General features: G+C 56.0%; 3 protein-coding genes and 1 pseudogene across 4 annotated transcripts; all 4 read left to right on the plus strand.

Annotated features, from left to right (window-relative positions):
* Positions 1 to 321: 321 nt before the first annotated feature.
* NANOS2 (nanos C2HC-type zinc finger 2) lies at positions 322 to 738 on the plus strand. The gene has a single exon (XM_042920891.1). It carries the CDS (start codon positions 322 to 324, stop codon positions 736 to 738), a length of 417 nt encoding a protein of 138 aa, XP_042776825.1.
* Positions 739 to 3,022: 2,284 nt separating this feature from the next.
* Positions 3,023 to 3,393, plus strand: LOC122208884 (annotated as a pseudogene).
* Positions 3,394 to 11,858: 8,465 nt separating this feature from the next.
* On the plus strand, positions 11,859 to 19,942 carry LOC122208645 (Myb related transcription factor, partner of profilin). 2 transcript variants are annotated; one of them, XM_042919914.1, is made up of 3 exons: positions 11,859 to 12,227; positions 13,132 to 13,683; positions 18,626 to 19,942. In XM_042919914.1, the coding sequence occupies exons 2-3, from the start codon at positions 13,185 to 13,187 to the stop codon at positions 19,321 to 19,323; spliced, it is 1,197 nt and encodes a 398-aa protein (XP_042775848.1). In that variant the 5' UTR covers positions 11,859 to 12,227; positions 13,132 to 13,184; the 3' UTR covers positions 19,324 to 19,942. The 2 variants fall into 2 exon arrangements, with proteins under 2 accessions (XP_042775848.1, XP_042775847.1); XM_042919913.1 differs by lacking the exon at positions 11,859 to 12,227 and having other exon boundaries at positions 12,334 to 13,683.
* A 3,303-nt stretch (positions 19,943 to 23,245) lies between these two features.
* On the plus strand, positions 23,246 to 26,008 carry IRF2BP1 (interferon regulatory factor 2 binding protein 1). Its single transcript, XM_042920040.1, is given in 2 exon segments — positions 23,246 to 24,862; positions 24,865 to 26,008. Coding segments are annotated over 2 exon segments (1,752 nt in total). The 5' UTR covers positions 23,246 to 23,877; the 3' UTR covers positions 25,632 to 26,008.
* Positions 26,009 to 27,646: the final 1,638 nt, after the last annotated feature.

Genomic DNA, 27,646 nt, shown 5'->3' on the forward strand with positions numbered 1-27,646 from the left:
ATTGAAGGGATAGAGAAACTGAGGCCAGGGAAAGGAAGGGCCTTTCTGGAAGTCTCGAGGCACCCTGGAGGCAGAGGAAGGACCAGAGACCAGGGAAAGGGCCTCCTTCCTGATCTCTGTGGGGGATTACAGTCCGATGGAGTCGTGGGTAAGGAGTGGGCCCTTTAAATCCTAAGCTCCACCTTTGCTTAGAAGGGTCTTTGGGGGAGTATAAAAGGGGGTGCAGTTCCTCTCTGCTCCGTCAAAGCACCTGCTGCTCCTTCCCCCTGGTCCCGCGGCCCTGGCGTCTCTCTAGCCACACGTCACCTCTGCCGGAGAGCCATGCAGCTGCCTCCCTTCGACATGTGGAAGGACTACTTCAACCTGAGCCAGGTGGTGTTGGCGCTGATCCAGAGTGGGGGGCAGAGGCCAGAGGCCCCAGGGACCGGGGAGCCGAGACCCGGGCCCCCGCTGGAGCAGGCTCAGGGTCCGGGAGGGCCCGGGGCCAGCGGAGGCCTGGCCACCTTGTGCAATTTCTGCAAGCACAACGGGGAATCGCGTCACGTCTACTCGTCACACCAGCTGAAGACCCCAGACGGTGTGGTGATGTGCCCCATCCTGCGGCATTACGTGTGTCCCCTGTGCGGGGCCACCGGCGGCCAGGCACACACGCTCAAGTACTGCCCACTCAACGGTGGCCAGCAGTCCCTCTACCGCCGCAGCGGGCGCAACTCGGCCGGCCGCAAGGTCAAGCGCTGAGGACTGTGAGGTGCTTGCCCCCCACCCCCTCCTGGTTCAGTCCCTGCCAAGTCCCAGGACCCTCCCCCTGACTCCCCCCGCCCTCTGGAACTCCTGGCCCCCCAGAAGGACATCCCTGCTGGATCCTGAAACAACAGAGGCTGTTAGGGGGCCAAGCCAGCCCTGCCCCTGGGACCTCTCGGCCACGGGGGTTCTGTCCTGGGGGTGTCTGTGGATTCTTGATGCGGCAGGACCGCTGCCCCTTGGGACCGCACGGCCTCGTGGCCCTTTGTGCGCCACCGTTCATGGATCTTTACTCCTCCTGGGGCTGCTGGTGACGCTAGCCCTGCCCCCCTCGACTTCTCAGCCCTCTGGTTCCATTCCTCGTGGATTCTTGCATCCATGGACCTAGGGGACACCGTGTGCTCTCCCAGGCCAGCCCTCAGAATCTGGAGAGAGTGAACAAGACTGGTTTGGACACTCCCCCACCCCCAAGAACTTTCCAGATGGGATTCTGACTCGAGACCAGCCTTGTCCACCTTCTTCAGCCACCTGTAGAGCCACCGGTGCCTCATGGACCTCCCTGGACTGTTCCTTCCCTGGCCCCGCAGCCCATCCATCATCAGGAGCTGGGGGAGGGAGGGGACACAGAGGGGGCACCCTGTCTTGGAAGGCTTATCTGGGAGTAGAGAGCCTTGTGGTGGGCTGACACCTTTCACCGCCTCCCCCCCACCTTCTTGTTCATTCCATTTCACAGCACTCAACCCCCACCTGCAAATCACCAATGGGTGTTTTCCCCCAGCCCGAGGGCGTCTCTCCACTGCCTCCCACCCTTCAAATCCTGCTAGTTTGCTAAAGGTCTTTTTTTTTTTTCTCCTGTTTTTTCTTTCATCCTCCAACATTTAAGTCAACAAGCTCCCGGAGAAGCATGGGGTTTTAGTGCCCAGAAGGGAAAGGCAGGTGCCTAGATTTTATGTTAGGGGCGAAGTAAAGAAAGAGCCCAGGTCAGATTTTAAGTTGTATGGTTTTTGGCTCCTGGCTGGGGCCCTGGGGGGGGGTTGAGCTCTGGTGAATAAAGAGCGTTTCTGGTTGTCTTTGAAATCACTGTTTCTGTCTTCTCCCTGGAGGCTGGGGGAGGGAACCACGTCTGCCCCCAACGCAGGGAGGAAGAGCAGGAGGGGGTCCTGGGTTCCTCTCACGACGTGTCCTCCCTCATGTCCTCTGACACAGGTCACCTATGGACTGGTCCCCACGTCCTGGCCTCCACCTTAACCCCAGATTCCCTTTCTTCCTCCTTCCTGGGGCTCTGTCCAGGGGTCCCTCTCCCGCCCCTCTAAACCACGGGTCTAAAAGGACCAACTCTGATGGTAGCTCTTAAACTTTGGGCTCCCAGACCCCCTTTGGAGAGCTGACAGAAAGTATGGTCCCTGCCCCTTAGAAAGGCACGTAGGCACAAAACATTGCCCGGAACATCAGGTCTCCTTTTATTCCACATGTTCACAGATATTTATTGATCACCTGCTTTGTGCCAGGCACCTTTCTAGGGGGTGTAGCAGTAAGCAACGCAGACAACACTCCTGCCCTCATGCACCTGACTTTCTAGTGGGGCGGGGGGGGGGGGGGGTGCACTGACGATTAATCAACAAATATCTCAGGAATATCGGGTGGATGATGAGCGCTCCGCTGGGAAAGAAGGCAGGGGAAGGGAGAGACTGTTGCCTACAGGGCGGTCAGGAAAGGCTTCTCCGTGAAAGTGACATTTGAGCAAAACCCAAATGAAGGGGCGCCTGGGGGGCTCCGCCGGTTAAGCGTCCGACTTCAGCTCAAGTCACGATCTCACGGTTCACAGGTTCGAGCCCCCGCTGTGCAGAGCCCTCTTCCGATCCTCTGTCCCCCTCTCTCTCCGCCCCTCCCCCGCTTGCATGCGCGTGTGCGCTCTCTCTCTCTCTCTCTCTCTCTCTCTCTCGCTCGCTCTCTCTCAAAAACAACATTACCTGAGCTGAAGTCGGACCCTTCACCAACCGAGCCACCCAGGCCCCCCTGCCCCCCCCCCCCTCATTTGTATTCTGCATGTATCTGTGTCTGGACATAATCTACTCTAGTCCCATTGACAGCTGATTTCTTCCCTCATTGAACCTTCCCCATTTTTATATTCTGTTAAATTGTCTTAGCTTAATTTTAGTTGGGTTTTCTCTTCCATGCATTTAAATTATTCCCAACCGGTTCCCAGACGTCGGCTATGATTCTGGGGAGTTATGCTGAAAACTGAAGGTGTTCCTTTCCCTCCCCCCGGGGGCCCGGCAGAATGGCTCCCACAAAGAAGGGTAGCGAGAAGGGCCCTTCTGCCATCAAGGAGGTGGGGTCCAGAGAACACAGCAACATTCGCAAGCGCGTTCATGGAGTGGGTTTCAAGAAGTGAGCCCCTATGGCACTCGAGGAGATCTGGACACTCGCCACGAAGGAGATGGAAACTCCAGATGCGAGCTTGGACGTCAAGGCTCAACAAAGCTTTCTGGGCCAAAGGAAGAAGGAACGTTCCATCGTGTATCCGTGTGTGGTGGTCCAGAATACACAACAAGGATGAAAGTTCACCAGACCAGCTCTCTACGTTGGTTACCTATGCACCTGTCACCACTCACAAAAAATCTCCAGACAGTTAATGTGGAGGAGAATTAGTCGCTGATTGTCAAATAAAGGTAAAAAACTGAAAAAAAAAAATTAAAAATAACAATAAATTGAAAATAATAATAATTAAAGAAAAGATATTTGTTTTTAATTTTTTTTACCGTTTTATTTATTTTTGAGACAGGGAGAAACAGATCATGAACAGGGGAGGGTCAGAGAGAGGGAGACACAGAATCCGAAACAGGCTCCAGGCTCTGAGCTGTCAGCACAGAGCCCGACGCGGGGCTCGAACTCATGGACCGAGAGATCATGACCTGGGCTGAAGTCGGACGCCTAACCGACTGAGCCACCCAGGCGCCCCTAAAGAAAAGATATTTGTAAAAAAAAAAAAAAAAAAAAAAAGTCAAGGGAGCAACGTACCTTGACCTCCATCTTCCGGCACCTCACCCCTGTAGGGCCCCGTGCACCTCTGCGGGTACAGCCTCGTCGTGATCTCCACACCAGATTTAGACCCAGCTCCGCACTTAGCCCAGACTCTCAATGAGCCACGGCATCCTGGCTGCCTCTCCTAGATGCCCAGGGGAAGGGGACGGCTGGGTGACACGCGGGTGGCCGGGGCAAGTCCCGGTTGGAGGTAATGGGGTCAATGAGGACATGATGAGTATAAGGTGCTCCAAGGGTGTTACGGGTTGAGTTTTGTCCCCCCCCACCCACCCAAAAAAAGGATGTGTTGACGTCCTAACCCTCAGCATTTCAGAATGTGACCTTCTCTGGAAACGCGCGGTCATCAGAGATGTGATTGGTTCAGATGAGGTCCTACTGGAGTAGGGTGGGGGGCCTTAATCCAACATGACCGGTGTCCTTATAAGAAGAGGAAAGAGGGGCGCCTGGCCGGCTCAGTCCGCAGGGCATGCAACTCTTGATCTCAGGGTTGTGAGTTCGAGCCCCAGGTTGGGTGTTAGAGATTGCTTAAAAGATCAAATAAAATTTTAGAAAGGAAAAGGAAAGAGAGGGGCACACAGGGAGGACAGAAGCAGAGATTGGAGTAGTCCTGCCACAAGCCAAGGAAGGCCCCGGGGCTGCCGGAAGCTCCAAGAGGCGAGGAAGGAACCTCCCCAGTGACTGCGGCACTACCGACAGCGTGGCTTCAGGATTTCTAGCTTCCAGAACTTGGAGAATACATTTGTGTTGTTTTAGGCCACCCGGTTAGTGGTATTGTTATGGGTGCCCTCGAAAACTGAGGCGTCCCTAAGAAAACGAATACACCGGGCATCCAGGGGAGGCATCCAGAATGTTCTTGGTGCCAGGGGAGTCTGGGTTGAGAGGGGGGCTGGGTCTAAATCAGCTCTCACGAGAAGGCTGGAGACAGGGAGCCATGGACAGCAGCGAGGCATAGAGAGCTGTGCAGGTGTGGGTACATCGAGGCAGGCTCAAGAGGCCTGGCATCCCCCAGCACGTCCCCCGTCCCCCATGAACACAGAGACAAGGCAGCCGGGCAGATGCACAAACACACAAGGCAGCCCCCTGGGCTCAGAGCAGGCAGACAAGGGGCAGGGTGGGCTGGGAGAGCATCTGGAAAGTTCTGCTCAGGGGCCTTGTGCGCCCACTCTGTGCCTGCTAGAGCACAGCAGAGGAGGAGACAAGAGGCTGCACTCCATGCAGAAGTGCAAATGCTTAGAAGTGACCCCCTCCCTCCAGCACCACGCTGGGCTTAGGAGGGGCGGTTCTACACCCACTTAGAGCCAGGGAAGGAAAGTCAGGCCCTAAAGATGGCTCTAGAACCCCACAGAGTTCCCGTTGCGCCCGGAAGCGTACGAGCCTCAGGCCGAATTCCCTGAACCTCAGTTTCCCGCTGTGCGCATGGGTGCCTACCATTTTGGGGGTCTCGGAAATTGAATTTGTGCCCCGGTGGAGGTCCAGGGGTCCCCCGGTGAGGTGTAACTATAGGTTAAAGCTGATTTCTTGTTTTGGGGGAGTGGGCAGGAGAAGCAGAGAGAGAGGGAAAGAGAGAGAATCCCAAGCAGGCTCTGCACTCCCAGCACAGAGCCTGACGCGGGGCTCGAACTCACGATCCGTGAGATCATGACCTGAGCCGAAGTCAAGAGTTGGAGGCTTGACCAGTTGAGCCCCCCGGGCGCCCCTCTACCAGCCATTCTGACAAACACAAACCTTCCTCCCAGACTCCACGCTCATCAGGTACCCACTGCCCACGAAATACCCACGCGGATGTCCCATCGTGTCCAAAAAGGACATCCTGTCAGCTCTACCCCCCAGAACACACCCCACCATCCGACCGTCTCCCCCCCGGCCCACTGTTCCCTGATCCCCACCACAACCTCTCACCAGGACTAACGCAGTCACCTCCTCGCTAGTGTCCCCGCTTCCGCTCTTGACCTCCTAGAGTCCACTTCAAACCCCAACAAGAGTGACCCCGTTCCTCCTCAGCTCAGAGTCCTCCTGTGGTCCCTGTCTCACTAAGTAGAGGCCAGAGTCCTGGCCTCTCTCTCTCTCTGACCTCTTCTCCCCCGCCCCATGTTGTTATTGTTGTTTATTTATTTTGAAAGAGGGAGAGAGAGCGCGAGTTGGAGAGCAGCAGAGAAGGAGGGAGAGAGAATCCCAAGCAGGCTCTGCATGTCAGCATGGAGCCCGATGCAGGGTTCACTGCAAAACTGGATGCAGGATTTGAACTCACGAACTGTGAGATTGTGACCTGAGCCGAAGTCAACCGACTGAGCCACCCCGGTGCCCTCCCTCCTTTTTTTTTTTTTTTTTTTTTTTTTAAAGTCCTCACTGTTCCTTGAATGCTCTGGGAACTCTCATGCCTCAGGGCCTTTGCACTTACCCTTCCCCCTACTTGGATTGCCCTGGCCCCAGATAGCCACACGTTTTGTTCCTTGCCTCCTGCAGTCCTTGGCTCGTACATCACCTCCTCTGTGAGATCTTCTCACCCTCTCACTCCTGATGTTTCTTTTTTTTTTTTTTAAGTTTATTTAGTTTGAGAGAGAGAGAGAGAAAGAGAGAGCATGAGCAGGGGAGGGGAAGAGAGAGAGAGGGAGAGGAAGAATCCCAAGCAGGCTCCATGCTCAGTGTGGAGACCAGTGAGGGGCTCGAACTCACAAACCGTGAGATCATGACCTGAGCCGAGATCGAGTCGGGCGCTTAACTGACCGAGCCACCCAGGGGCCCCGCTCCTGATCTTTCTTACCCTGTTCTATTCCTCTTTCCTCAACACCGACCATCTAACAGGGTTTACCACTTACTTATTGATGACGTCTGTGGTTAAGATGGTCAGTTTGATGTATCCACGGCTAGAGTCCCCAGTTATTGAAACGCTAATCCTGGTGTTGCCACGAAGGCATTTTGTAGATGCGATTAAAGTCTATATTTAGTTCACTTTAAGTAAGGAAGATTATCCTGGATAATCGGGGTGGGCCTGATCCAATTAGTTGAAAGGTTTAGAGAGCAGAAACTTCCTCTCTCGAATTCAGTGCCTTTCACTTTTTTACTACAAACCACAATGAGAAATTCATTTCACGTCTTTTTTTTTTTTAATGTTTATTTATTTTTGAGACAGAGAGAGAGACAGAGCATGAACGGGAGAGGGTCAGAGAGAGGGAGACACAGAATCGGAAGCAGGCTCCGGGCTCCGAGCTGTCAGCACAGAGCCCGACGCGGGGCTGGAACTCACGAACCGTGAGATCATGACCTGAGCTGAAATCAAGAGTCAGACACTCAACAACTGAGCCACGCAGGTGCCCCAAAATTCATTTCACATCCTTTTTTTTTAATGTTTTTTTATTTTTTGAGAGAGTGTGAGCAGGGGAGGGGCAGAGAGACAGGGAGACATAGAATCCAAAGGAGGCTCCAGGCTCTGAGCTGTCAGCACAGAGCCTGACGTGGGGCTCGAACCCATGAACTGTGGGATCATGACCTGAGCCAAAGTTGGATGCTCAACTGACTGAGCCACCCAGGCGCCCCTCATTTCACATCTTGATTACACACACACACACACACACACACACACACACATCTTAAACAAAAGTTTCACAAAATAATAATCATCTCAGTAATATTAACACGACAAAGAGCTGTTCAAATACTTTATACATATTGACTTAGCTAATACTCATCACAGTCTAAAGAGATAGATTCTGGGGTTAATCCCCACTTCACAGAGAGGAAAAGTAAGGCCCGGAGAGGTTAAGTAACCCTGTCCAAGTTTATACAACCAGCAAGTGGGAGAGTGTAAACCCTGACAGGCTGGCTCCAGAGTTGAGCAATTTCCACTATCCTGAGATGAGTGTTTTTTTTTTTAACACTTATTTATTTTTGAGACAGAGAGAGAGAGAGAGAGAGCATGAACAGGGGAGGGTCAGAGAAAGAGGGAGACACAGAACCTGAAACAGGCTCCAGGCTCTGAGCGGTCAGCACAGAGCCCGACGCGGGGCCCGAACCCACAGACCGCGAGATCATGACCTGAGTCGAAGTCGGATGCTTAACCGACTGAGCCACCCAGGCGCCCCCTGAGATGTGTCTTAAGAACGTCTGAAAATATCTAACAAACCAGAGTTCCTCCAAGCAATACTTACCCCACACAGCACATTCGGATATTTGGTTTCTTCAATGCTTGTGGCAACCCATTAAATATTTTTCAGGATCCACAGTTTAGAAAACATGCCTTAGAAAGGCTTCCCTGGGGTGCCTGGGTGGCTCAGTCAGTTGAGCGGCCGACTACTGGTTTGGGCTCAGGTCATGATCTCGCAGTTTGTGAGTTCGAGCCCCGAATCGAACTCCACGCTCACAGCTTGGACCCTGCTTTGGAACTTTTGTCTCCTTCTCTCTGTTCCTCCCCGACTCGTGCTCCTGCTCTCTCTCTCTCTCAAAAATAAATAAATGTTTAAGAAGGAAAGAAAGAGAGAGGAAGGAAGGAAGGAAGGACGGAAGGCAGGAAGGAAGGGAGAAAAAGAAAAGCTTCTCTGTTCAACCAGCATCCCAGGGCCCTGGCTCTCTGACCTCCTACACCCACACCTACAGACCTCTATCTGCCTCACCTCTGCCCATGGTTCCTTGTCTCCGGCCTTCTCATGAGCTCCAGACCTGATGTGGATCCACAGCCCCCCCAACCCACCCTTCTCTGGTTCCACCAGCATCCTGGATGCCTCCTCTCGATGCCCGGCGTGTTAGCTTTCCCAGCGCTTCCATAACAAAGTACCACAAACCAGTGACTTAAAACGAAAGGTATTCTCCTAGTTCTGGAAGCTGGAGACCCGAAATCGAGCTGGTGGCAGTGCCGCAGTCCCCCCGAAGACGCTAGGGGAGGATCCTTCCTCGCCTCTTCCTCCGGCCTCCTTGCTTCCTTCCTTGCCTCTTGGAGTTTCTGGAAGCCCCCGGCCTGCCTTGGCTTGTGGTAGGATCGCTCCCATCTCTGCCTCTGTCTTCCCTCCGTGCGTCTCTTTCCTCTTCATATAAGGACACAGGTCATGTTGGATTAACGGTCCCTCCTACTCAAGCATGGCCTTATCTCAACTAATTACATCTCCAATGACCCTATTTCCAAAGAAGGTCTCATTCTGAAGTCATGGGGCGGTTAGGACTTCCACGTATCTTTCTGGGGGGACAAAGCGGAGTGCCTTACAACCACCTTGTCCTAGCTGACTCCACACCCCCGACAGGAGCCTGGAGAAGAGGACCGGCTGTCACCTAGAGGGCTCCCTTCCCCTCCCAGACTGACAGTCTCACCCCCTGTACATGCTGCCTCTCAAATATCTCCCAATTCATTTCTACCCTTCCCACCGTCCCCTGCCTAGTCTCCTCCACCTCTCTTCCTAGCTCCCTCCTGCCCCTGCCCCAGATTTCTCTTTTAAGTCTGGCCAATAGTCTTCCTCCTTCCCATAAGAGCGGGGGAGAGGGGTGTCTCTCTAAAGCACAAATCAGACCCTGTCCTTTCTTGCTCAGAACCTGCACTGAAGTTCCTTAATGCTGCCCACCAGGCCTGGTGTGGGCTGGCCCTGAGCTCTGGACCTCATGCGGCCCATGGCGGGACCTCATATAAACCCAGCCCTGGCGAAAGTCAACTTGTGTTACTCACTGTGCACCTGCACCCACTCAGACAAGTGCGACCCGAGAAAAATCTGTCTCACTTCAACCTCATAGCCGAGAACCTCCAAAGATTGGGTCTATCTGTCTACATTTCCCCGGCCACTCACTCACTATTTCAATGCCTTTCTCCTTTGTTGTCCCTCACCTCGGAGCCTCCCTCTCACCTCAGACCCTGCTTCCTACTCTCCTGAGACAACCGAAGGAACAGAAGAGAAAATTCACATGGCCCTGACATCACATCCTGCCTCCTGCCTGCCTCTGTGCCCTCCCCCTCCCACTGTTTTCTGTAGATGACCAGCTCGTGCCCCTTGGACCACTCTCTACTTGCGCCCGCCCTGCCTAGTCAAGGCTCCAGCACTCTCCCCTCTCTCCTCTGCACCATTAATCTCCCCTCTTGTGATTCATCCTGAATCGGGACACACCATACTTTTACAACTCCCATCTTAAATAAACCTCTGGAGATCCCATGCCCCCTTCCAGATATACCCCTTTGCTGTGCTAGAAAGGATCATCTACACTGGTTCTCCCCAAACCCTCTCAACAAACACATAAGCAAACCCTCTCTTGAACCCATCCAGTCAGACCACTGCCCCCACCGCATCACCAAAGTTGCCCTCTTCGAGATTACTAATGACTTCCAGATTGCTGGTCCCAATGGTCAGCTCTCAGGCTTATGGGCCTTGGGCTCTAGGCAGCATTTGGCATTGATTCCTTCCTTTGTCTTTGATTGACGCCCTTCGCTTGGCCTCCCGGACAGCAGACAGCCCTGGGTCTCCTCTCATTTTACTCATTCTTCAACCTCCTTTGCTGGTGTCAGCCCTCTACCACTGGAGTGCCCCCACCTCAGGCCGGAGACTTCTATCTACAGCTGTTCCCTCTCTAACCTCTCCCATTCTCGGGGATTTAGATTCATGTAGTCACTGACAACGTCTAAATTTATATCTCATGACCCAACCGCTCCCCTGACGTCCAGTCTCAAACATCCAACTGCCTACCCCACATCTGTACTCGGTTGGGTAAAGGCCACCTCAAGTTTGGGGAAACTTGAACTCTTGATCCACATGAATCCCTGCCCATCTTCCCTTCTGGTAGCTCCAGACTTCCTGTTGCTCAGACCAAAGACGATGGAGTCACCCTCAACTCCCCTCTTTCTCTCGCTTCCTGTACCCAGTTCTACTGCCCCCACCCTCCCCGCCTACCCCTCTGGCGGGAACCCCCACGCCCTCTCTCCTGAGCCACCTGTCTCCTCAATTCCCTGAGCCCCCAGCTTCCACTCTTGCTTCTAAACTCCATTCCTCCCCGCCGCGGAGGAAGCCTATTAAAACCAGAGCCAGACCATGGCCTTCCTCTGCTCCGGGACCTTCTGTGACTCTCACTTAGGTAAAGGCCGAAGGAAGTCCCTTACAGGGCTCGGTAAAGCCCGCACGTTCCTGGAACACCGCAGGGCACAGCCTTACTTCTGGCTGCACCCGCTTCCTCACCTCCTTCGCGTGTCTACTCAAATGTCCCCTTCTCAGGTAGGTCTCCCTTGCCAACTTATTTTAAAGTCACAGACACATCCAGGCACCATACCCCCCAACCCTGTTCCGAGGTCTGTGTTTTCCCCATAATGTTCATCACCTCCTCACGTATGTATCATATTTGCATACTGTTTCTCCCAACTAAAATGTGATTTTAGCGTTTATTTTTTTTTTTTACGTTTATTTATTTTTTGTGTGTGTGTGTGAGACAGAGAGCGAGCGGGGGAGGGGCAGAGAGAGAGGCAGACACAGAATCTGAAGCAGGCTCCAGGCTCTGAGCTGTCAGCACAGACCCGGACGCGGGGCTCCAGCCCACGAACCATGAGATCATGCGTGACCTGCTTAACCGACTGAGCCACCCTGGTGCTCAGATTTTTTTGTCTTTTGTATTCGCTGCACTTGGAACCGCGTAGGTGCTCAATAACTATTTGTTGAATAGATGAACGAAACGCTGTCTGTTGAATGACCTTGAGGACTCCTGCAAAGATGCAAATCAAATTTCTCAGCCCGACTTAACTCCATCACCCTTTCTTCCAGCTCAGCCAACCCGTGTTCTAGATTAATTGCTGCCTCCGCGCCTCTGCTTAAAGCCGTACCTGCGCCAGGATCACCCTCCCTACACGCCGAACTCTCCCTCTAAATTCTCGCTCCCCGCGCCATGACGTCACTGTGTGGACAGGGGCCCCCAGGCACCGTTGGAAGGTTGACGGGTTGCCATGGTTACTGCACCGCCTGGGGTGGAATATCCCCAGGGTGCCCCGCCCCCGTGGGTACGAGTTGGCTGGCAGATCCAGGGCAGCCCCGCGCCGGGGCAGGTACGAGTGGGCGGCAATCCGGTTTTCTTACGCCCCCGCCCCGCCCACACCGTTGTCATGGAAACGCAGCGCATCCCTTTAGCGCCGTCTCCCTCCCCTTTCTCCTAGCGAAGGGGACCCAGCACAGTTAAGAGGGCTGGGTTCGGCTGGAAGACTGGTCGAAAAGCGAGGACGCAGCTTGTTCTCAGCGCTCTCTCTCCATCATTTCTCCCACTTCCTCCGAGGATTGCTACGCCTGCGCAGGGACGCAGCCCCGGGATACCAAAGCTAACTAGGAGCGAGGGGCACGCATGCGTGGACAGAGTTCCGCGCGAATGCTCTTGTGGCCTCAAGAAGCTAGGGGAACGAACGCAGCGCTAATGTTGCGCCTGCGCAGCTAAGCCCCCACGCGAGGAGGGCGGTGGAAGGCAATTCTGCGCTTGCGCCGTGGGAGGGGCGTGAAACTCTAGCGGTAAGGGCGTTGGGGGCTGACTGGCGCTAGGTGCGCCTGCGCCATGGCTCTTGGGGCGGACGGGGGCGGGGCCCAGAGGGGGACGAGAGAGGAGGGGGGAGGGAAGAGGCCGCAGAAGCCCGAGCCTTGACCGACGGGCAGGCGGGGGCTGCGGCGGCGCCGGTGAGTGACCCGCGGCCCGACTCGGTCCCCACCCTCCACGACCCTCACTCTTCATGGAGTCCCCCATCGCCTCCGTTGTCCCCTCTTACTCCCGGACCCCTTTACCCCCAGAGATCCTCTTAATTCCTGGCAATCCCCAGAGCCCCCACAATCCCCGCAGACCCTAATCCCTAGTATTTGATAGTCCCAGCTTCTCCACTGTCCCAGGAGCCCCCAACTCCCCATTCTACCTGGACATCCCTTCTGAGGACCCCATCTCGTACCGTTCTTACAGACGTCCTATTGCCCCGGAGCCCCCAGAGCGCTCCTCTGCTCCAGATCCCCCCTTCTTGCTGCGTCTCTCCTTCAGCATCTCCTTACCCCCATGCTTCTTCGACCCCGAGACACCCCCATTCTCCCTCCATTTCGCTTTCTCCCATGCCCCCATTCTCCTCTAACTCCTGCAGACACCCCCTCTTCTTTCGCCTTTCCTCATTTCTCTCCACCCCTCCAGACCCTCCCCCAATTTCCATCAACTCCTCGGCGTGGCACTTTGCGCCGCGCGAGGCACAAGAGGAGCGCTCGGCGGGTGTCAGCTATTATTAGGCGCTCCGAATGTCCCCCGTGGCCCGTCGCCCCCGGCCACTCTCCGCCCCAACCCCTGGCCCCGGGGGCATTGGAGGCGGTGTCTGGGCGGCCAGGGTGGGGCTGGCGGCGCGCGGACGCCGAGCCCCCGCCAGCGCCGTGCGCCCTGTGCCCGCAGCGCCGGCGCCCCCCCATGCGCCAGGCGGCCGGACGGCGGCGTCGGGGGGCGCCATGGCCTCGGCGGCGGCGGGCGAAGCGGAAGAGACCACCCGGCTGCGCAAGCCGCGCTTTTCGTTTGAGGAGAACCAGATCCTGATCCGTGAGGTGCGCGCCCACTACCCACAGCTCTACGGCGCGCAGAGCCGTCGGGTGAGCGTGGCCGAGCGGCGGCGTGTGTGGGACGGCATCGCCGCCAAGATCAACGGCATCACCAGCTGGAAGCGCACTGGCCAAGAGGTGCAGAAGCGCTGGAATGACTTCAAGCGCCGCACCAAGGAGAAGCTGGCCCGCGTGCCGCACTCCACGCAGGGCGCCGGGCCTGCCGCCGAGGACGCCTTCTCCGCGGAGGAGGAGACCATTTTTGCCATCCTGGGGCCGGGAGTGGCGGCACCGGGAGCCGGTGCCGGAGCCGAGCAGCCCTCGGTGGCCGCTTCCTCACAGCCGTCAGCCGCAAGTGCGGGCACCCAACGCTACGTCTTGTCGGAGGACCGCAGGGAAGACCGACGGGCAGGTGAGTTCCTTCGGTGTCACCGTAGCCAGAGCAAGACAGTCGCGAACTCAGCTGTTTGCTCGGCACGGTCCCCCAGCTCTTTACGTGGCTTGCCCAAAGTCCCACAGCCCATGACTGTCAGCGTCGTGAACGGAACCTAGAACGCCTGGCTCCAGAGTCCACACCTGGGATTATCAGCACAGGCAGGATTTCATTAAACGTAACGTAGGGTAGTGACCAATGGAGGCTGACCGGGCTCCAGTCGTGACTTTGTCACTCAGCTGTGTCATTCTGGGTACGTTATCGCAGGTCAGTTTCCACATCTGTAAAATGGGGATTAAAAAAAAAAAAAAAAGCCCCCACCTCAAAAGCCTGCCGTGAAGATTGAACGAGTTAATATGCGTAAATTGCTGAGTACAGCGCTTCCTGAACCTTCCTCGTTCGCTATTGATAGGATTACCAATGCTGCGAGGTATGAACTATTTTGCCATTTTATGTATCAAAGCCTTGGAGAGGTTTGGTAACTTTCCCAAGGTCATGCCATGTATAGGGGAAGTGTGGAGAGCAGAGTACAAAGACATCCCACTTGGCCTTGACTCTGGCTTCTTATTTCTTCTACAGCTATTTCCCCAGCACCTCCCCTGTACTGGGCAGTGTTGGGGACACTGCGGTGAGGGAGACATCTCCAGCCCTGCCCTCCTGGGCCTGAGTTTGGGTGTCCCGAGGGGGCACCTAACCCAGGCTGGAGGTCAAGGAAGGCTTCCTGGAGGAGGAGACATCAGAACAGCAGAGTGAGAATGAAGAGCTGAGGAAGTGTTGCCGGTAGAAGAAACAGCATGTAGAGTGGCTTTGAGACAAGAAAGCTTAGCCAGTTTAGGAACTGAGAAGTTTCCAAGTTAGAGGAAGGGGAAAGTAGAAAGATTGAAGAAATGTTTTGAGATGAGGTCAGAGAGGTCAGCAGAGGCCAGACAGTGAAGAATTTTATCCAGAATGCCATACGGAGTCACTGAAGGGTGTTTTCAGAAAGGGACGGAGGTGGATATGATCAAACAAGTTCAGGATCATGTGGTTCAGAGAGTTTCATTCATCCACCCAAGGTCACCCAGAAAGTAAGGAGTAGAATTGGGACTCAAATGCAGGTTGTGTCCAACTCACAATGCATGCACTTAACTTAACCACTGGGCTAGATTGTCTGGCAATCACAACAACAATTAATATTGACTGAGAGTTAATGGGCATGCCAGAATTAGATCACACGCAGTTTGTAAGTGAAGGTCAGAACTTGGGACTTTATCTTCAGGGCATTTGGGAGGCGTGAAAGTGTCTTAAGCAGGAGAGAGAGACACGATCACGTGGGACCCCTGTTCTCCACAGGAATCTCAAACCTCACTGTTTCTGTCTGTGAAACGGCCACACTGAACCAGGGCAGAGACGGCAAACATTTTTTCGAGAGTCGTACAACTGTGTTATTCCTGCATTAATTCAACAAATATTTATCGAGCGCCTATTCTGAGGGAGGCGCTGTGGCAGATGCTGGGAAGACTGTGGAGAAAAAGCCACCTTCCCTTTTCTTACGGAGCCAGCATTCCAGTTATTGGAGAAAGACACGAACAGACAACCCCAAAACAGATCACATACCAGGAGGTGATAAGAACTAAGAAGAAAAACAAAGCATGTTAAAAGGATAGGGAGTTGGGGTGCCTGGGTGGCTCGGTCCGGTGAAGCGTCCAAATCTTGATTTCCGTTCAGGTCGTGATCTCACGGTTCGCAGGTTCGAGCCCCAGGCTGGCCTCCCCGCTGACAGTGCAAAAGCCTACTTGCAAGTCTGTGTCTCCCTCATTCCCCTAGCCCCTCCCCCGCTAGCACTCTCTCCCTCAAAAATAAATAAACATTAAACCCATGAAAGAGGACAGTAAGTGATGGAAGGGGGTTGCTCTAGATAGTGTAGTCAAGGAGGGCTTCTCTGAGAAGGTGGAATTTGAGCAGAGACCTGAATAGAGAAATTGCGGCAAGTAGATAATCTCATAGAACAGCACTTGAGCCAGAGGAAGCAGTATATGCAAAGGCCCGGAGGCAGGAATGTGCTTAAAGCATCCTTGATTAGAACCTCACGCAAATTTACCCACTGCGTAAAATTCATAAAAGACAAACGGGCTTTGATTGAAAGACTGGAATGGGGCCTGGGGCGGCCTGAGGTGTCTGTGTTGACACTAGAGGAGAGCTCAGGATAATTTATCTCTGACCTAATATTTGAAAACAAAAAAACAAACAGTAACAGCATTGAAGATGCACTGTGCCTGGGGTGATTCAGTTAATCCCTGTGACGGCCCTCAGGGAGAGGTTCTGTTATTCGGTCACTTGGTCCTTTGCCTGCTTACACACGCGCGCGTTGCACACACACACACACACACACACCTATTTTACAGGTGGGGAAATGGAGGCCGAAAGGTTGCAAATAAATGATTTTAAATGTGGCAGCGGCCCTTCCGTGACCCCTGTGGGCACGAAGTGTGGGCCATTTTCTATTCTATTGTTCAGTAGGCTAGAAGAACAGTATTCCAGAGTGGCAACAATCTGGAGTGGTAAGGGAGACTTACCACTCTTGAGCCCTCAAATGCCTCTTCTCGCATTCACCAGCACTGTGATGTCTCTCTGGGCCTCAGGTCTCTGCATCTGTAAAATGGGATGATAATGGCGGCACGTACCCCTTCCCCTCCACCCCCGCCCCCAGGAGAATGGCTGAGAGGACTCACTGGAATAACGTAGGAGGAAAGCATAGCCGCTTCACCCAGGGCCTGGCCAGGAAAGTGTCCAACAAGTGTTAGCTCCGGTTATCATCTCTCTCCGTGCCTCCCCCACCTCCTCTGCCTGCCTGGTCCAGGGAGGCTGGACCCCCAGCATTGAAGGCTGGAGGGGATTGGCTGTTTCTGCAACAGGAGAGCAGGGAGATCAGATCTGGCCTAGGAGCAGGAAGCAGGCTTCTCTGAGGAAGGACTATCTGAACTGGCCAAGAGGCCATGCAAGGGGGATACTCTTAATAGAGGGAACCTCACGTACACTCTCCCTGAGGCAAGGAAGAGGGACCGAAAGGGGTAAGGGCTAGGGCTTTGTAGCCTTAGGGGCTGGACTGTCCCCTGTGGGTGCTGGGGAGCTGTGGGAGGGTTGCAGCAAGGACCTGGGGCCTGGGGCCCCCATCCGTGCTGACTCCTTGGAAGCCACAGTTCTTTTTTCATTAAAGAAAACATTTTGTGCTGGACATTGTTCTAGGCGCTGGGTAAACAGCAGCGAACAAAACAAAGCCCTGCCTGATGGAGCTGACATCAGGAGGAGGAGACAGACAACAAACAGAGCGACCCCATGCCAGGTGGAGATAAGTGCTAACAAAAGAAATCAGGTAGGGTTAGGAGAGCGAAGAGGACAGAGATGGGAAATGCTGTCGACAGAAGGTCAAGGAAGATCTTCCCAAGGAGGCCGCATTTGAGCAGAGGAGCTGAGAGAGAGGGAGCCAGGCAGGTGTCTGGGGAAAGATCTTTCCAGGCCAAGGAACAGCACATGCAAAGGCCCCGAGGCAGGAGCAGGCGTATTGTGTGTGTGGACCAACAGGAAGGCCAGTGTGGCTGGAGCCTAGTGAGTGAGAGAGAGAAGGGAAGGGGTAGAGCTGAGGTCAGGGAGGCACTGGAGCAAATTGTGCGGAGCCTTGAGAGCCTCAGGGACTTTGCTTTTAGTCTGAGACGTGAGAGCCCCAGGAAGCTTTTGAGCGGGGGAAAGACAACGTCTGACTTGTATTTGTTAAACACCTTTATTGAGATACAATTCCCATACCGTACCGCCACCCCTTTAAAGAGGACAGTGCGGTAGCTGTTAGCATCCTCGTGGAGTTGGGCAACCATCGCCACTGTCAATCTTAGAACATTTTCGTCACCCGAAAAAGAAACCCCGCATCTCTCAGCCATCACCCCGACCTGGCCCCCCCCAGCTCCGCCCAGCCCCAGGCAACCACTAATCTACTTTCCGTCCCTGGTAGCTTTGCCTGTTTGGACATTTCCTATACACGGATCCTCGGATATGTGGTCCTCTGTGGGTAGTGTAACCGACACGTATATTGTTTGGACCTCTGAGACTTTGGAGGAGGCCGGCGACCCAGTCGAGGAAGCAGTTGCAAAAGTCCCAAGCGGGAAATGCGGGTGGTTGGACTGGGAGGGGCTTGTGGAGGTGGATGGAAGCGGGACGTTGAAATAGTTTGAAGGCAGAGCCAGTGACCATTGTACATGGACAGTGTCTGGGGCGAGAAACAGAGTGAAAGTTGTGCCCCCCCCCCCAGCGGCTGGAAGGATGGGGCTGTCATCAGCAGCGATGGGGGGCGGCGGACCCGGGAGCGGGATGTGAGAGGGTCAGGAGCTCAGCTCCAGGCAGGAGAGTGGGAGGCAATACTAGACCATCCAGGGGCTGTGCGGCCGGTACACAAATGGAGCAGAGGTTTCAGGCAGGGCCCGGAAATCTGAAAGCCTCTGTATGCAGACTCTGTCCAAGTTCAGGAGCGTGAATGAAGTCTCAGGTGACACGAGGCCGCGTGCGGAAACCCAACAGGCTTGGGGTTGAGGGTTGAACTGGTACAGACCACAGCTGAGGGAGAAATCCCACCACCCGGCCAGAGAGAGCCCACGGAGGTGTGTGGTGGGGGGAGCGTCCAGATAGTTGGAGGAGCCTTCTAGAATGTTGGTTCTGCCTGGCTCCAGCAGGGGACCCTCCAGGACCCTGTTTCCACCAAGGCTGGCATCAGCCACCAGGGGGTCATTCGCTATATTGTTTTTCTCCCCTGTGTCCTCCTCCAAGGCCCGATCTGACTTGGGTTTTGAAAAGATGGCTCTGGAGCCAGGGCGGGTGGGAGGTGGAAAGGGGAAATCGAGACACATGGTGGGGGGAGGGGGGTCACGTCACCTTACCTACATCTCTCTCTCCACAGATACACCAGCCCACAGCAAGGGGGGCTCCAGCAGCCCCGAGCAGTGGGGCCGGCCCTCCTGCAGCCCCCAGGAAGGGGGCTGCCCGCCACCCAAGGAGCGTGAGTCCCCGCCCCCTCCGGCCCTGCAGACCGTGCAGCTGCCGCGCCTGGCCTTGTCTCCTCCGCCCCCGGCCCCTCCACCGCCACCACCCCAGCCGCCTCAGCAGGTCCACGTGGCACCCTCGTCCCCCAGCCCACCACCTCCTCCACTGCCACCACCCACGCCCTCGGCCCCGGACCCCTCCCTGGACTTCCTGCGGGCCCAGCAGGAGACGGCCAACGCCATCCGGGAGCTGGCTGGCACCCTTCAGCAGGGACTGGCCAAACTGAGCGAGGCCCTCAGCGCCCTACTGCCCCTTCTGCCCGGAACCGCCGTCGACAGGCTGCCCCCACCTCTGCCCCCACCCCCACCCCCCAGGCCCCTCTTGCCCCCGCCCACCCCGAAAGCGGAGATCACCCCAGAGCCCGTGTCCGTGGTGGCTGCTGTGGTGGACGGAGCGGTGGTAGCAGCCAGGGGGGTGATCATCGCCCCTAGGAGCGAGGAGGCGGGGGCCCCCCGGCCTCCCCCGGCTCCCCTTCCTCCCCACGACTCACCCCCACACAAGAGGAGGAAAGGTTTCCCTACACGGAAGAGGCGGGGGCGTTGGAAATCTCCCTGAAATCTGCTGTTGGGTTCGAGCTCCTTCTGCCTGTACCTCCTCCCCACCCCCACCCCCAGCTTAGCCCAGTGGAGGAGGGCGACGCACCTTCCCCATCTCGGCTGCACCCTGGCTCCCTGCTGCGGGGGGGCGCGAGCACCCCACTCCCTATACTAGTTAGTGCCTGATTCTCAGGGGGGCTTGTTGATGGGTCCCCCACCCCCTTCTCCAGTACAGCGCTGTCTGCCTGGCTGCTTCCCTGAACCCTAACTTCTAAGCCATCAATTTTACGTTATTTATTATTGCCCTTTGTGGGTTGCGGAGAGAACCTCTCGGGTCTGCACATGCGCCCCCCTTCCCTAACAGCTCCTGGTCTTGACTTGAAGAGAATTGACCCGTAGGGGCCTCCTCACCTCCCCAATCCAGACTTTGGAGGGGGTGGGAGTCGCAAGACAAATCAGAATATGGATGACAAAGGATATAGCAGTCTGTACCCTAGGGAGAGGGGGCAGAGTTCTCACTGGGGAGATACAGGTTGGGCCCTCTGCCTCCCATTGCCGTCTCTGACTTCCAGAGCTCAACCCCCTCATTTCTCCCCGGTGGTGACAAGATATGAATAAACTTATTTTTAATACAATTACTTCGGGCTCTGAGACAGGCCTGGGGTTTCAGCACCTACACCTGTCCCCCTCACCACCCTCCCTCCCCCGACCCTGCCTCCATGGACCAGTGGCATCCCTTTGAAGTTGGGAGGCTGGTGATTTTCCAGCTTTTTTCTTTCTTTCTTTCTTTCTTTTTTCTTTCTTTCTTTCTTTCTTTCTTTTTCTTTCTTTTTCTTTCTTTCTTTCTTTTTCTTTCTTTTTTCTTTTCTTCCTCTTTTCTTTCTTCCCTTCCTTCCTTCCTTAAAGCCATCAGATCCTGTGTTCAAATCTTATTCCAACTTATTCATCCTTCCCATACCAGCCTAAGTGTCCTCTCCTCCAGGAGAGCTTTCTGGATTTCCTCCTCCAGGCTAAGATGGGTCTGCTCAGATTATCTTCTAGTGTCCTCTGTTCTCTAAATGAATACATGCCTTTATCTGTTTAAAGCTTCCCCCACACACACACCCCCACCCCCTTTTCATGAAGGCAAGAGCTGGTTTTCTTTTTTACTCCCAAACCTGCTGGAAAGCAAAGTAGCCAATAACCACCACCCTGAAATCAGCCACACCTGGCTCCGTCCCTGGTGCTGCCCTGGCTAGCTGTGTGGGTCTCCCTTTTCCTTGTCTGTAAAATGGGCATAACAATGTAGGCGTCTACATCTACATTCTATGTTCATCCTTCAGGTCTCAGCTCAAATATCGCTGCCTCAGGAAAGTCTTTTCTGGCACTCCCTCTCCCCTAGCAGTCGGGGGGGTGGGGGGGTAGGGAGGTGGGGAGAATGCAGTTAAATAATCATTTGAGTAAATTTAAGTTGAATGTCTGCCTCCATCACCAGGATGAGCCTTGTCAGGGCAAGGCCTGAACGTATCTCAGTCACTGCTGTGTCCTCAGCCTTGCCCGACACAGAAGAGGGTTGCATCTTTGAATTAATGAGCAGCTTAAAAAACGGTTTCCACTTATGTATGCTGTTCCTTTTCTGGGCCAGACACCATGCTAAACGTTTATATGCGTGTTTTCATTTCAACTTGGAGCTATCCAATGAAGAGCAACTTCTACAGCGTCTCTGTCCTGAGAAGTGTAGGGACTTGCCCTAAACCTGCCAGGGGACAATCCCAATTCAGCCCACCTGAAGCCGAACTCTGGCCAGAACTCTTGACCCCACCAGGAGTGTTTACTGAAGAATGGCTTAAACGCAATTTTAGGTGATCCCTGAATGGCCTCTTTAGTGGTTCCATACATAGTGTTAACTTACTTGATTAAAATGTAGCTAGTACATAAAAAAAAAGTAGGACTGTGCCCATAATACAGACATACCTCATTTTATTGCGCTTCGCAGATACTGCATTTTTTTTTTTTTAAGTTTATTCGTTTTGAGAGAGAGAAAAGGAGAGAGAACACAAGCAGGGAGGAGCAGATAGAAAATCCCAAGCAGGCTCCGCACTGTCCACGAAAAGCCTGATGCAGGGCTCAGACTCACCAACCATGAGGTCATGACCTGAGCTGAAATCAAGTGGGACACTTAACTGAGCCCCCCCCCCCCCCGCCCCCGGGCGCCCCAGATACTGCATTTTTTTAGAAGCTGAAGGTTTGTGGCAACCCCGCCACAAGCAAGTGTATCAGTATCCCTTTCCCAACAGCCGCTCACTTGTATCTGTGTCACATTTGGGTAATTCTTTGACTATTTCAAATTTTCTCATTACATTTGTTACGGTGCTGTGTCATCAGGGACAAAATCTGAAAGCTCAGACGATGGTGACCATCTTTTTTGGCAATAAAGTATTTTTTAGAATTTTTTTTTTTTTTTTTAATGTTTATTTTTGAGAGAGTTAGAGCGTGAGCAGGGGAGGGGCAGAGATGGAGAGAAAGAATCCGAAGCAGGCTCTAAGCTGGCTCGAGCTCACCAACTGTGAGATCGTGACCTGAGTGGAAGTGGGACACTTAACCGACGGAGCCACCTAGACGCCCCGGCAATAAATGTATTTTTAAATTAAGGTATGTACCTTGTTTCTTTGGACATAATGCTGTTGCACACTTAATACGTTACAGCCTAAACTTAACTTTTAGATGCACAGGAAAAACCAGAAAGTTTGTTTGACTTGCTCTATTGTGCTATTTGCTTTATTGCCAAGATTTGTTGTATCGTGGTGGTCTGGAGGGAGAATGCAGTATTTCCGAGGTATGCCTGTATTGCCCAGGAGGAGGCAAAAGTAGATGGCCTTTTGTCCCATGGGAGTCCATATAAAGAAAACAATACAGGTTGTAAGTGAAATTGCAAAGCTGAGGCTGATGTTTGGATAACAAAATCACAGCAGCTGTGATTGCAGCGGGCTGGGGGAGAGGAAGCAGACAGTCCGATTAGTTTGAAAACCAGTAATGAATGCAACTCGGGCAAGTCACGTCAATACTTTTGAGCGCTTATCACGGACCCAGGCTTAGCGGACAGAAAGAGGGTGATGGGGGGTTAGAACCCAAAGACTTGCCTCTCCTCCCCTCCCTACTCTTCCAGTCTGACTCCCACCGTTCCAGATGTTGAGAAGAAAAACCTGGCGGGGGGAGTCCCCAAAGCCCGGTTGGGCCGATCAGGGAATGAGCACTCAAGGCTGGAGAAAGGTGGTTTCCCCGGAAACTAACCCCACGACTCTTACTCGCCATCTCTGGCCTCCGTCCCTTCCCCCAAATTAGGGAGCAGTAGAGGGTGAGGATTTCCTCAACCCAGTGCTCCGAAAAAACGTAAAGCCACCCCAAAATTGAGCCGGGGGTGGAAGACAGCGGGAATCGGGAAGGCCTCCCCCCACCTCCCATTCAGCGGAAGTGCGTCCTTTGTCCTCGCTGCAGAGCATTTTGGGAATTGTAGTGAGTGGTTGATGGGGCTGGCAGGGAGAGATACAGTGTAACCCTTTGTAGACCAGAGCGCGCCGGCAGAACTGGAAGAGAGTTCGAGGGCGCTCGACCACTCTCTTTAATGGATGAGGCAACTGAGGCAGAGGCCTTGACCGAGAGGCCTTCGTTCTTCCCCTTTCTCCCGCTGTTGCCAGCCCCATTCCGAGAATGGTATACAAGAGTGGAGGAAAACGAACTGCCATGCAGAACCCTCCCTCCCCCAGTTGCCAGCTTCCCGTCCCCCTACCCCGAAACCGTCCAATCAGAGCCCCTCCGCCCCGCCCCAGGAGATGCTGCCTTCCTTACCAGTCATTGGCCCACCTCTGATGGGCGGGGAACTGAGCCTCAGAAAGAGCAAGACTTTTGCCTAAAGCTGCACAGCAAGTCGGAACAGAAATTATGCGCGCGGAACCCTGTCCACTTCCTACCATTTCTGAACCCGTGGCAGCTCTGGCCATTCATATCTCCTTTCCGCCCCCAAACCCTGTGCCGGAGCTCCGCGAAGCGCGCCGAACTCCCTGCCCCGCCGTGATGAGTGGTCGGGTTTGCGCGTCGGAGAGGCGGCGAGCCCACTCCCTCTGCCGCCGGCTGTCCCCTTTAAGAATCAGCCCCGGCGGGACTACGTTTCCCAGAAGGCTTTGCCGGCGCGTTATGTAACTTTCCCTGCGAAGCGGCCTCTGGGGCAGAAGGAGGTGGAGGCGGCGACGGCCGTTGCAACGGCGGCGGCGTCGGCGGCGGGAGCGGCGGGAGCCCGAGGCGGCGGCGCCCGCGGCCCATCGCGGGGCCCGAGCTGTGCGCCTCGGCCGGGAGCCCGGACCGGGCGGGGGCGCCGACGTGCCTCTAACAAGCTTTTCAAGGAGGCGGGAGTGAGGAAAAAGGCTTAGGGCCCAGGGGGCGGGGAAGGGGGGCCGGGCCTGGATCGGCGGGGAGGCCGAGCCGGAGGCCTGACTGTGGCTCGCGCGGTCCGGGGGACACGAATCAAACGTCGGCGGCGCGGATCGTACGTCGGCGGCGGGTGGAACGCCGGGGCTCGGCGGCGCGCGCGCGGGGGGTCATGGCGTCGGTGCAGGCGTCCCGCCGCCAGTGGTGCTACCTGTGCGACCTGCCCAAGATGCCGTGGGCCATGGTGTGGGACTTCAGCGAGGCTGTGTGTCGCGGCTGCGTGAACTTCGAGGGTGCGGATCGCATCGAGCTGCTCATCGACGCTGCCCGCCAACTCAAACGCAGCCACGTGCTCCCCGAGGGCCGCTCTCCCGGGCCCCCCGCCCTCAAGCACCCGACCACTAAGGACCTGGCTGCGGCCGCTGCACAGGGGCCTCAGTTACCGCCTCCGCAGGCCCAGCCCCAGCCGTCAGGAACAGGCGGCGGCATCTCTGGCCAGGACCGCTATGACAGGGCCACCTCGTCGGGCCGCCTCCCCCTACCCTCGCCCGCCCTGGAGTACACCCTGGGGTCCCGCTTGGCTAATGGGCTGGGCCGCGAGGAGGCCGTGGCGGAGGGGGCGCGAAGGGCCTTGCTTGGCTCTATGCCCAGCTTGGTGCCCCCCGGGCTGCTGGCAGCTGCGGTGTCTGGCCTGGGAAGCCGAGGCCTGACGCTGGCACCCGGCTTGAGTCCTGCCCGTCCAGCTTTTGGCTCCGATTTCGAGAAGGAGAAGCAGCAGAGGAATGCGGATTGTCTGGCAGAACTGAACGAGGCCATGCGTGGCCGGGCAGAGGAGTGGCACGGGCGCCCCAAAGCGGTGCGGGAACAGCTGCTGGCGCTGTCAGCCTGTGCCCCCTTCAACGTCCGCTTCAAGAAGGATCACGGGCTGGTGGGGCGGGTGTTCGCTTTTGATGCCACTGCCCGCCCGCCCGGCTACGAGTTCGAGCTGAAGCTTTTTACCGAATACCCCTGTGGTTCTGGCAACGTGTATGCGGGAGTCCTGGCCGTGGCGCGCCAGATGTTTCACGATGCTCTGCGGGAGCCGGGCAAGGCTCTAGCCTCCTCAGGCTTCAAGTACCTCGAGTATGAACGGAGGCACGGCTCCGGGGAATGGCGCCAGCTGGGGAGCTGCTGACCGACGGTGTCCGCAGCTTCCGAGAGCCAGCTCCCGCCGAGGCCCTGCCCCAGCAGTACCCAGAGGCAGCCCCTGCAGCTCTATGTGGCCCGCCGCCGCGAGCCCCGTCCCGGAACCTGGCGCCCACGCCACGCCGTCGCAAGGCATCCCCTGAGCCCGAGGGTGAGGCGGCTGGGAAGATGACCACCGAGGAGCAGCAGCAGCGGCACTGGGTAGCACCCGGTGGCCCGTTCTCCGCCGACACCCCTGGTGTGCCCTCACCCATCGCCGCCCTGAAGAATGTGGCCGAGGCCCTGGGCCACTCCCCCAAGGACCCTGGCGGGGGTGGGGGCCCCGTGCGCGCTGGGGGTGCCAGCCCCGCAGCTTCCTCCGCAGCCCAGCCTCCGACCCAGCATCGTCTAGTGGCCCGCAATGGTGAAGCCGAAGTCAGCCCCACAGCTGGGGCAGAAGCGGTCAGCGGGGGTGGTAGCGGCACGGGGGCGACCCCCGGGGCACCCCTGTGCTGTACCCTGTGCCGGGAGCGGCTGGAAGACACCCACTTCGTCCAGTGCCCCTCAGTGCCCGGACACAAGTTCTGCTTTCCCTGCTCAAGGGAGTTCATCAAGGCACAGGGCCCTGCCGGGGAAGTGTACTGCCCCAGTGGGGACAAGTGTCCCCTGGTGGGCTCCTCTGTCCCCTGGGCCTTCATGCAGGGCGAGATCGCCACTATCCTTGCTGGAGACATCAAGGTTAAGAAAGAACGGGACCCCTAGGCCACCACTGCCACCAGTCTACTGCGTCCTACCCCCTTGCCACCCACCGCTGCTGCGGATAAATTATTCCCTCCCCGACCCAACCCAGTGCTACCCCCACCTGTGTACATACCCCTTCCTCGTCCCGGATGGTTCCCTGGGGTAGATGCATTGAGGGTGGGGGGAGAAAGCTTGTGGCTTCTGCCCAAGGGGGTGTTTGGGGTCCCTTGGCCCCTCCAGTTTCCCTCTCCCCTCCTTGGCTTGGCTTTGCTGCTGCTTATAGTCGGGGGAGAGGTGCCCCCCTCCTCCTCGAGAAGGGGCCTCCTGAAATCTCGCTCTTTATAAACAAAGCAAAAGCATTTTATTGCCCCCCCCTCCCGCCCCCTTTTCCTCCTTCAATAAACCGAAAGATGGTTTTTTTTTTTTTTTTCCTTCTTGGTCCCTTAGTTGTGTGAGACGCTGCGCCCCCTTTGGGACCGAACTGATCCTGCAGGGAAAGGACGATACGTGGTAGCCTCCAGGTGGCGCCCTCCACTCAGGCGGGCCCCTTGGCGCTTTTCAGAAGTGCTGGCCACTGGTCAAGCGTTCTAGCCATCTGCCCGTTTTCCAGATGACAGAACTGAGGCTTAGAGAGCACGGGAAGCTCCTTGCATGGGAACCAGAGCCATGCTCGGGAATTAGGTTTCTCTTCTGGTCCCGCCCCTGTATCTACCCAAGGTGTGGGGGACTAGCGCCCGCGAGGGGAGGGGAAAGGAGAGAGGCATTAGGAGGCTTCCTAGAAGGGATGGGCAGTGAGTTCTTGCTCAGCAGGCAGAGAATTACGTTACATTGCTTAGAGGGACTGCCCTAGGAAAGAGGAAAATTACCTCCATGGGGTACACTAACAGGATCCCTGGAAACAAGGTGACTGCATCCCACCTCTGGTGGTGCCCTGAGCTGCGTTGCTCGCACCCATCTTGGGAGACCAGTCTCAACGGTGGCCATCCTAGGACACCGTGACTGGCAGGGTGAAAGGCACTACCCCCCGCGGCAGCCTCTGATGTGCGCGGCCTTGTCCCGCACCTGTCCCGAAGGGCTGATCATTAACCAGGACTTCCTGCTCTCTGGCGTCAAGGGGCGGGGCCTGAGCAGGCTGCGGCAAAGCAAGGGTTAAGGGGAGGGGGCTGCCCCAAGAACCAAGCCTAGACCCCCGCGGTGTCTCTGCGACCCTGAAGTGGAGACTGCGGGAAGGGGGAATGCGGGGCGCCAAGGCCAGTGGATGGACAGAAAGATTGGGGGGGGGGGGAGATTGTAGTGTGTCCTTTGACCGCACAGCACTGTCCTACAGCCCTGAAACCCCAGGTTGCCCCGGATCTCAGGAACACGGGTGTTCCACCGCCGAAATCTGGAAGACCTTAAAGTCTGGACCCATCTGCTTGGTTATCCACGTGTCAGACGCACACATCTTGCAGAGTCACATGGCCCAAATCCCAAACATTAAGGACCCTGGGACTTTGTCCTCCGCATCTGGAGGACGCTCAACTCTTAAACCGCCAGCTCTTGGGCTGAGGGGTCCCCTCCCCTCCCCCAGCCATCAGGTCTCAGGTGTTCTGTCACCCCCGGTACTGCCAGCCTGGGCCCTGGGCAGGGCTGGGAAAACCACCCCTGATTAAATATACAGGCGATAAGCCTGGAGCAAGGGAGACGCTGGATGGAGCTCCGGCCTGGGCACCCATCCCTGGCAATCTTGTGGCCTCCCCTGCCCCAGCTCTGTAGACCCAAGCACTGGGTAGTTCCCCCTCCCCCATCCCCAGGGCAAGAGGCCTCCAGACGCCAGGGTCCCCAGTGAGGGCTAAAGGGCTATGGAGGACACCTGGTCCTTTAAGAACAGCTGGTAGGGGGGTGGGCAGGGGAGTCACCCCCAGCCTGGCTGGTGTGTGTATTCTAGATAGAGGTTGAGTTAACCATTAACGGAGCAGACGGCCTGACCTGTGTGGGTGTGGGGGCTGAATCAGTCCCCCTTCCCCCAGTGCCAGGGTGGGGCCAGAGCGGAGGGA

The sequence above is a fragment of the Panthera leo genome, chromosome E2 (genome assembly GCF_018350215.1).
Source record: "Panthera leo isolate Ple1 chromosome E2, P.leo_Ple1_pat1.1, whole genome shotgun sequence".
Classification (NCBI taxonomy): domain Eukaryota; kingdom Metazoa; phylum Chordata; class Mammalia; order Carnivora; family Felidae; genus Panthera; species Panthera leo.

Coding starts and splice junctions, on each gene's coding strand:
- LOC122208645 (XM_042919913.1), top strand. CDS start 12,984: ATGTCCCCCGTGGCCCGTCGCCCCCGGCCACTCTCCGCCCCAACCCCT. Junction 13,684..18,625: donor CAGGGAAGACCGACGGGCAG/GTGAGTTCCTTC, acceptor CTCTCTCCACAG/ATACACCAGCCCACAGCAAG.
- NANOS2 (XM_042920891.1), top strand. CDS start 322: ATGCAGCTGCCTCCCTTCGACATGTGGAAGGACTACTTCAACCTGAGC.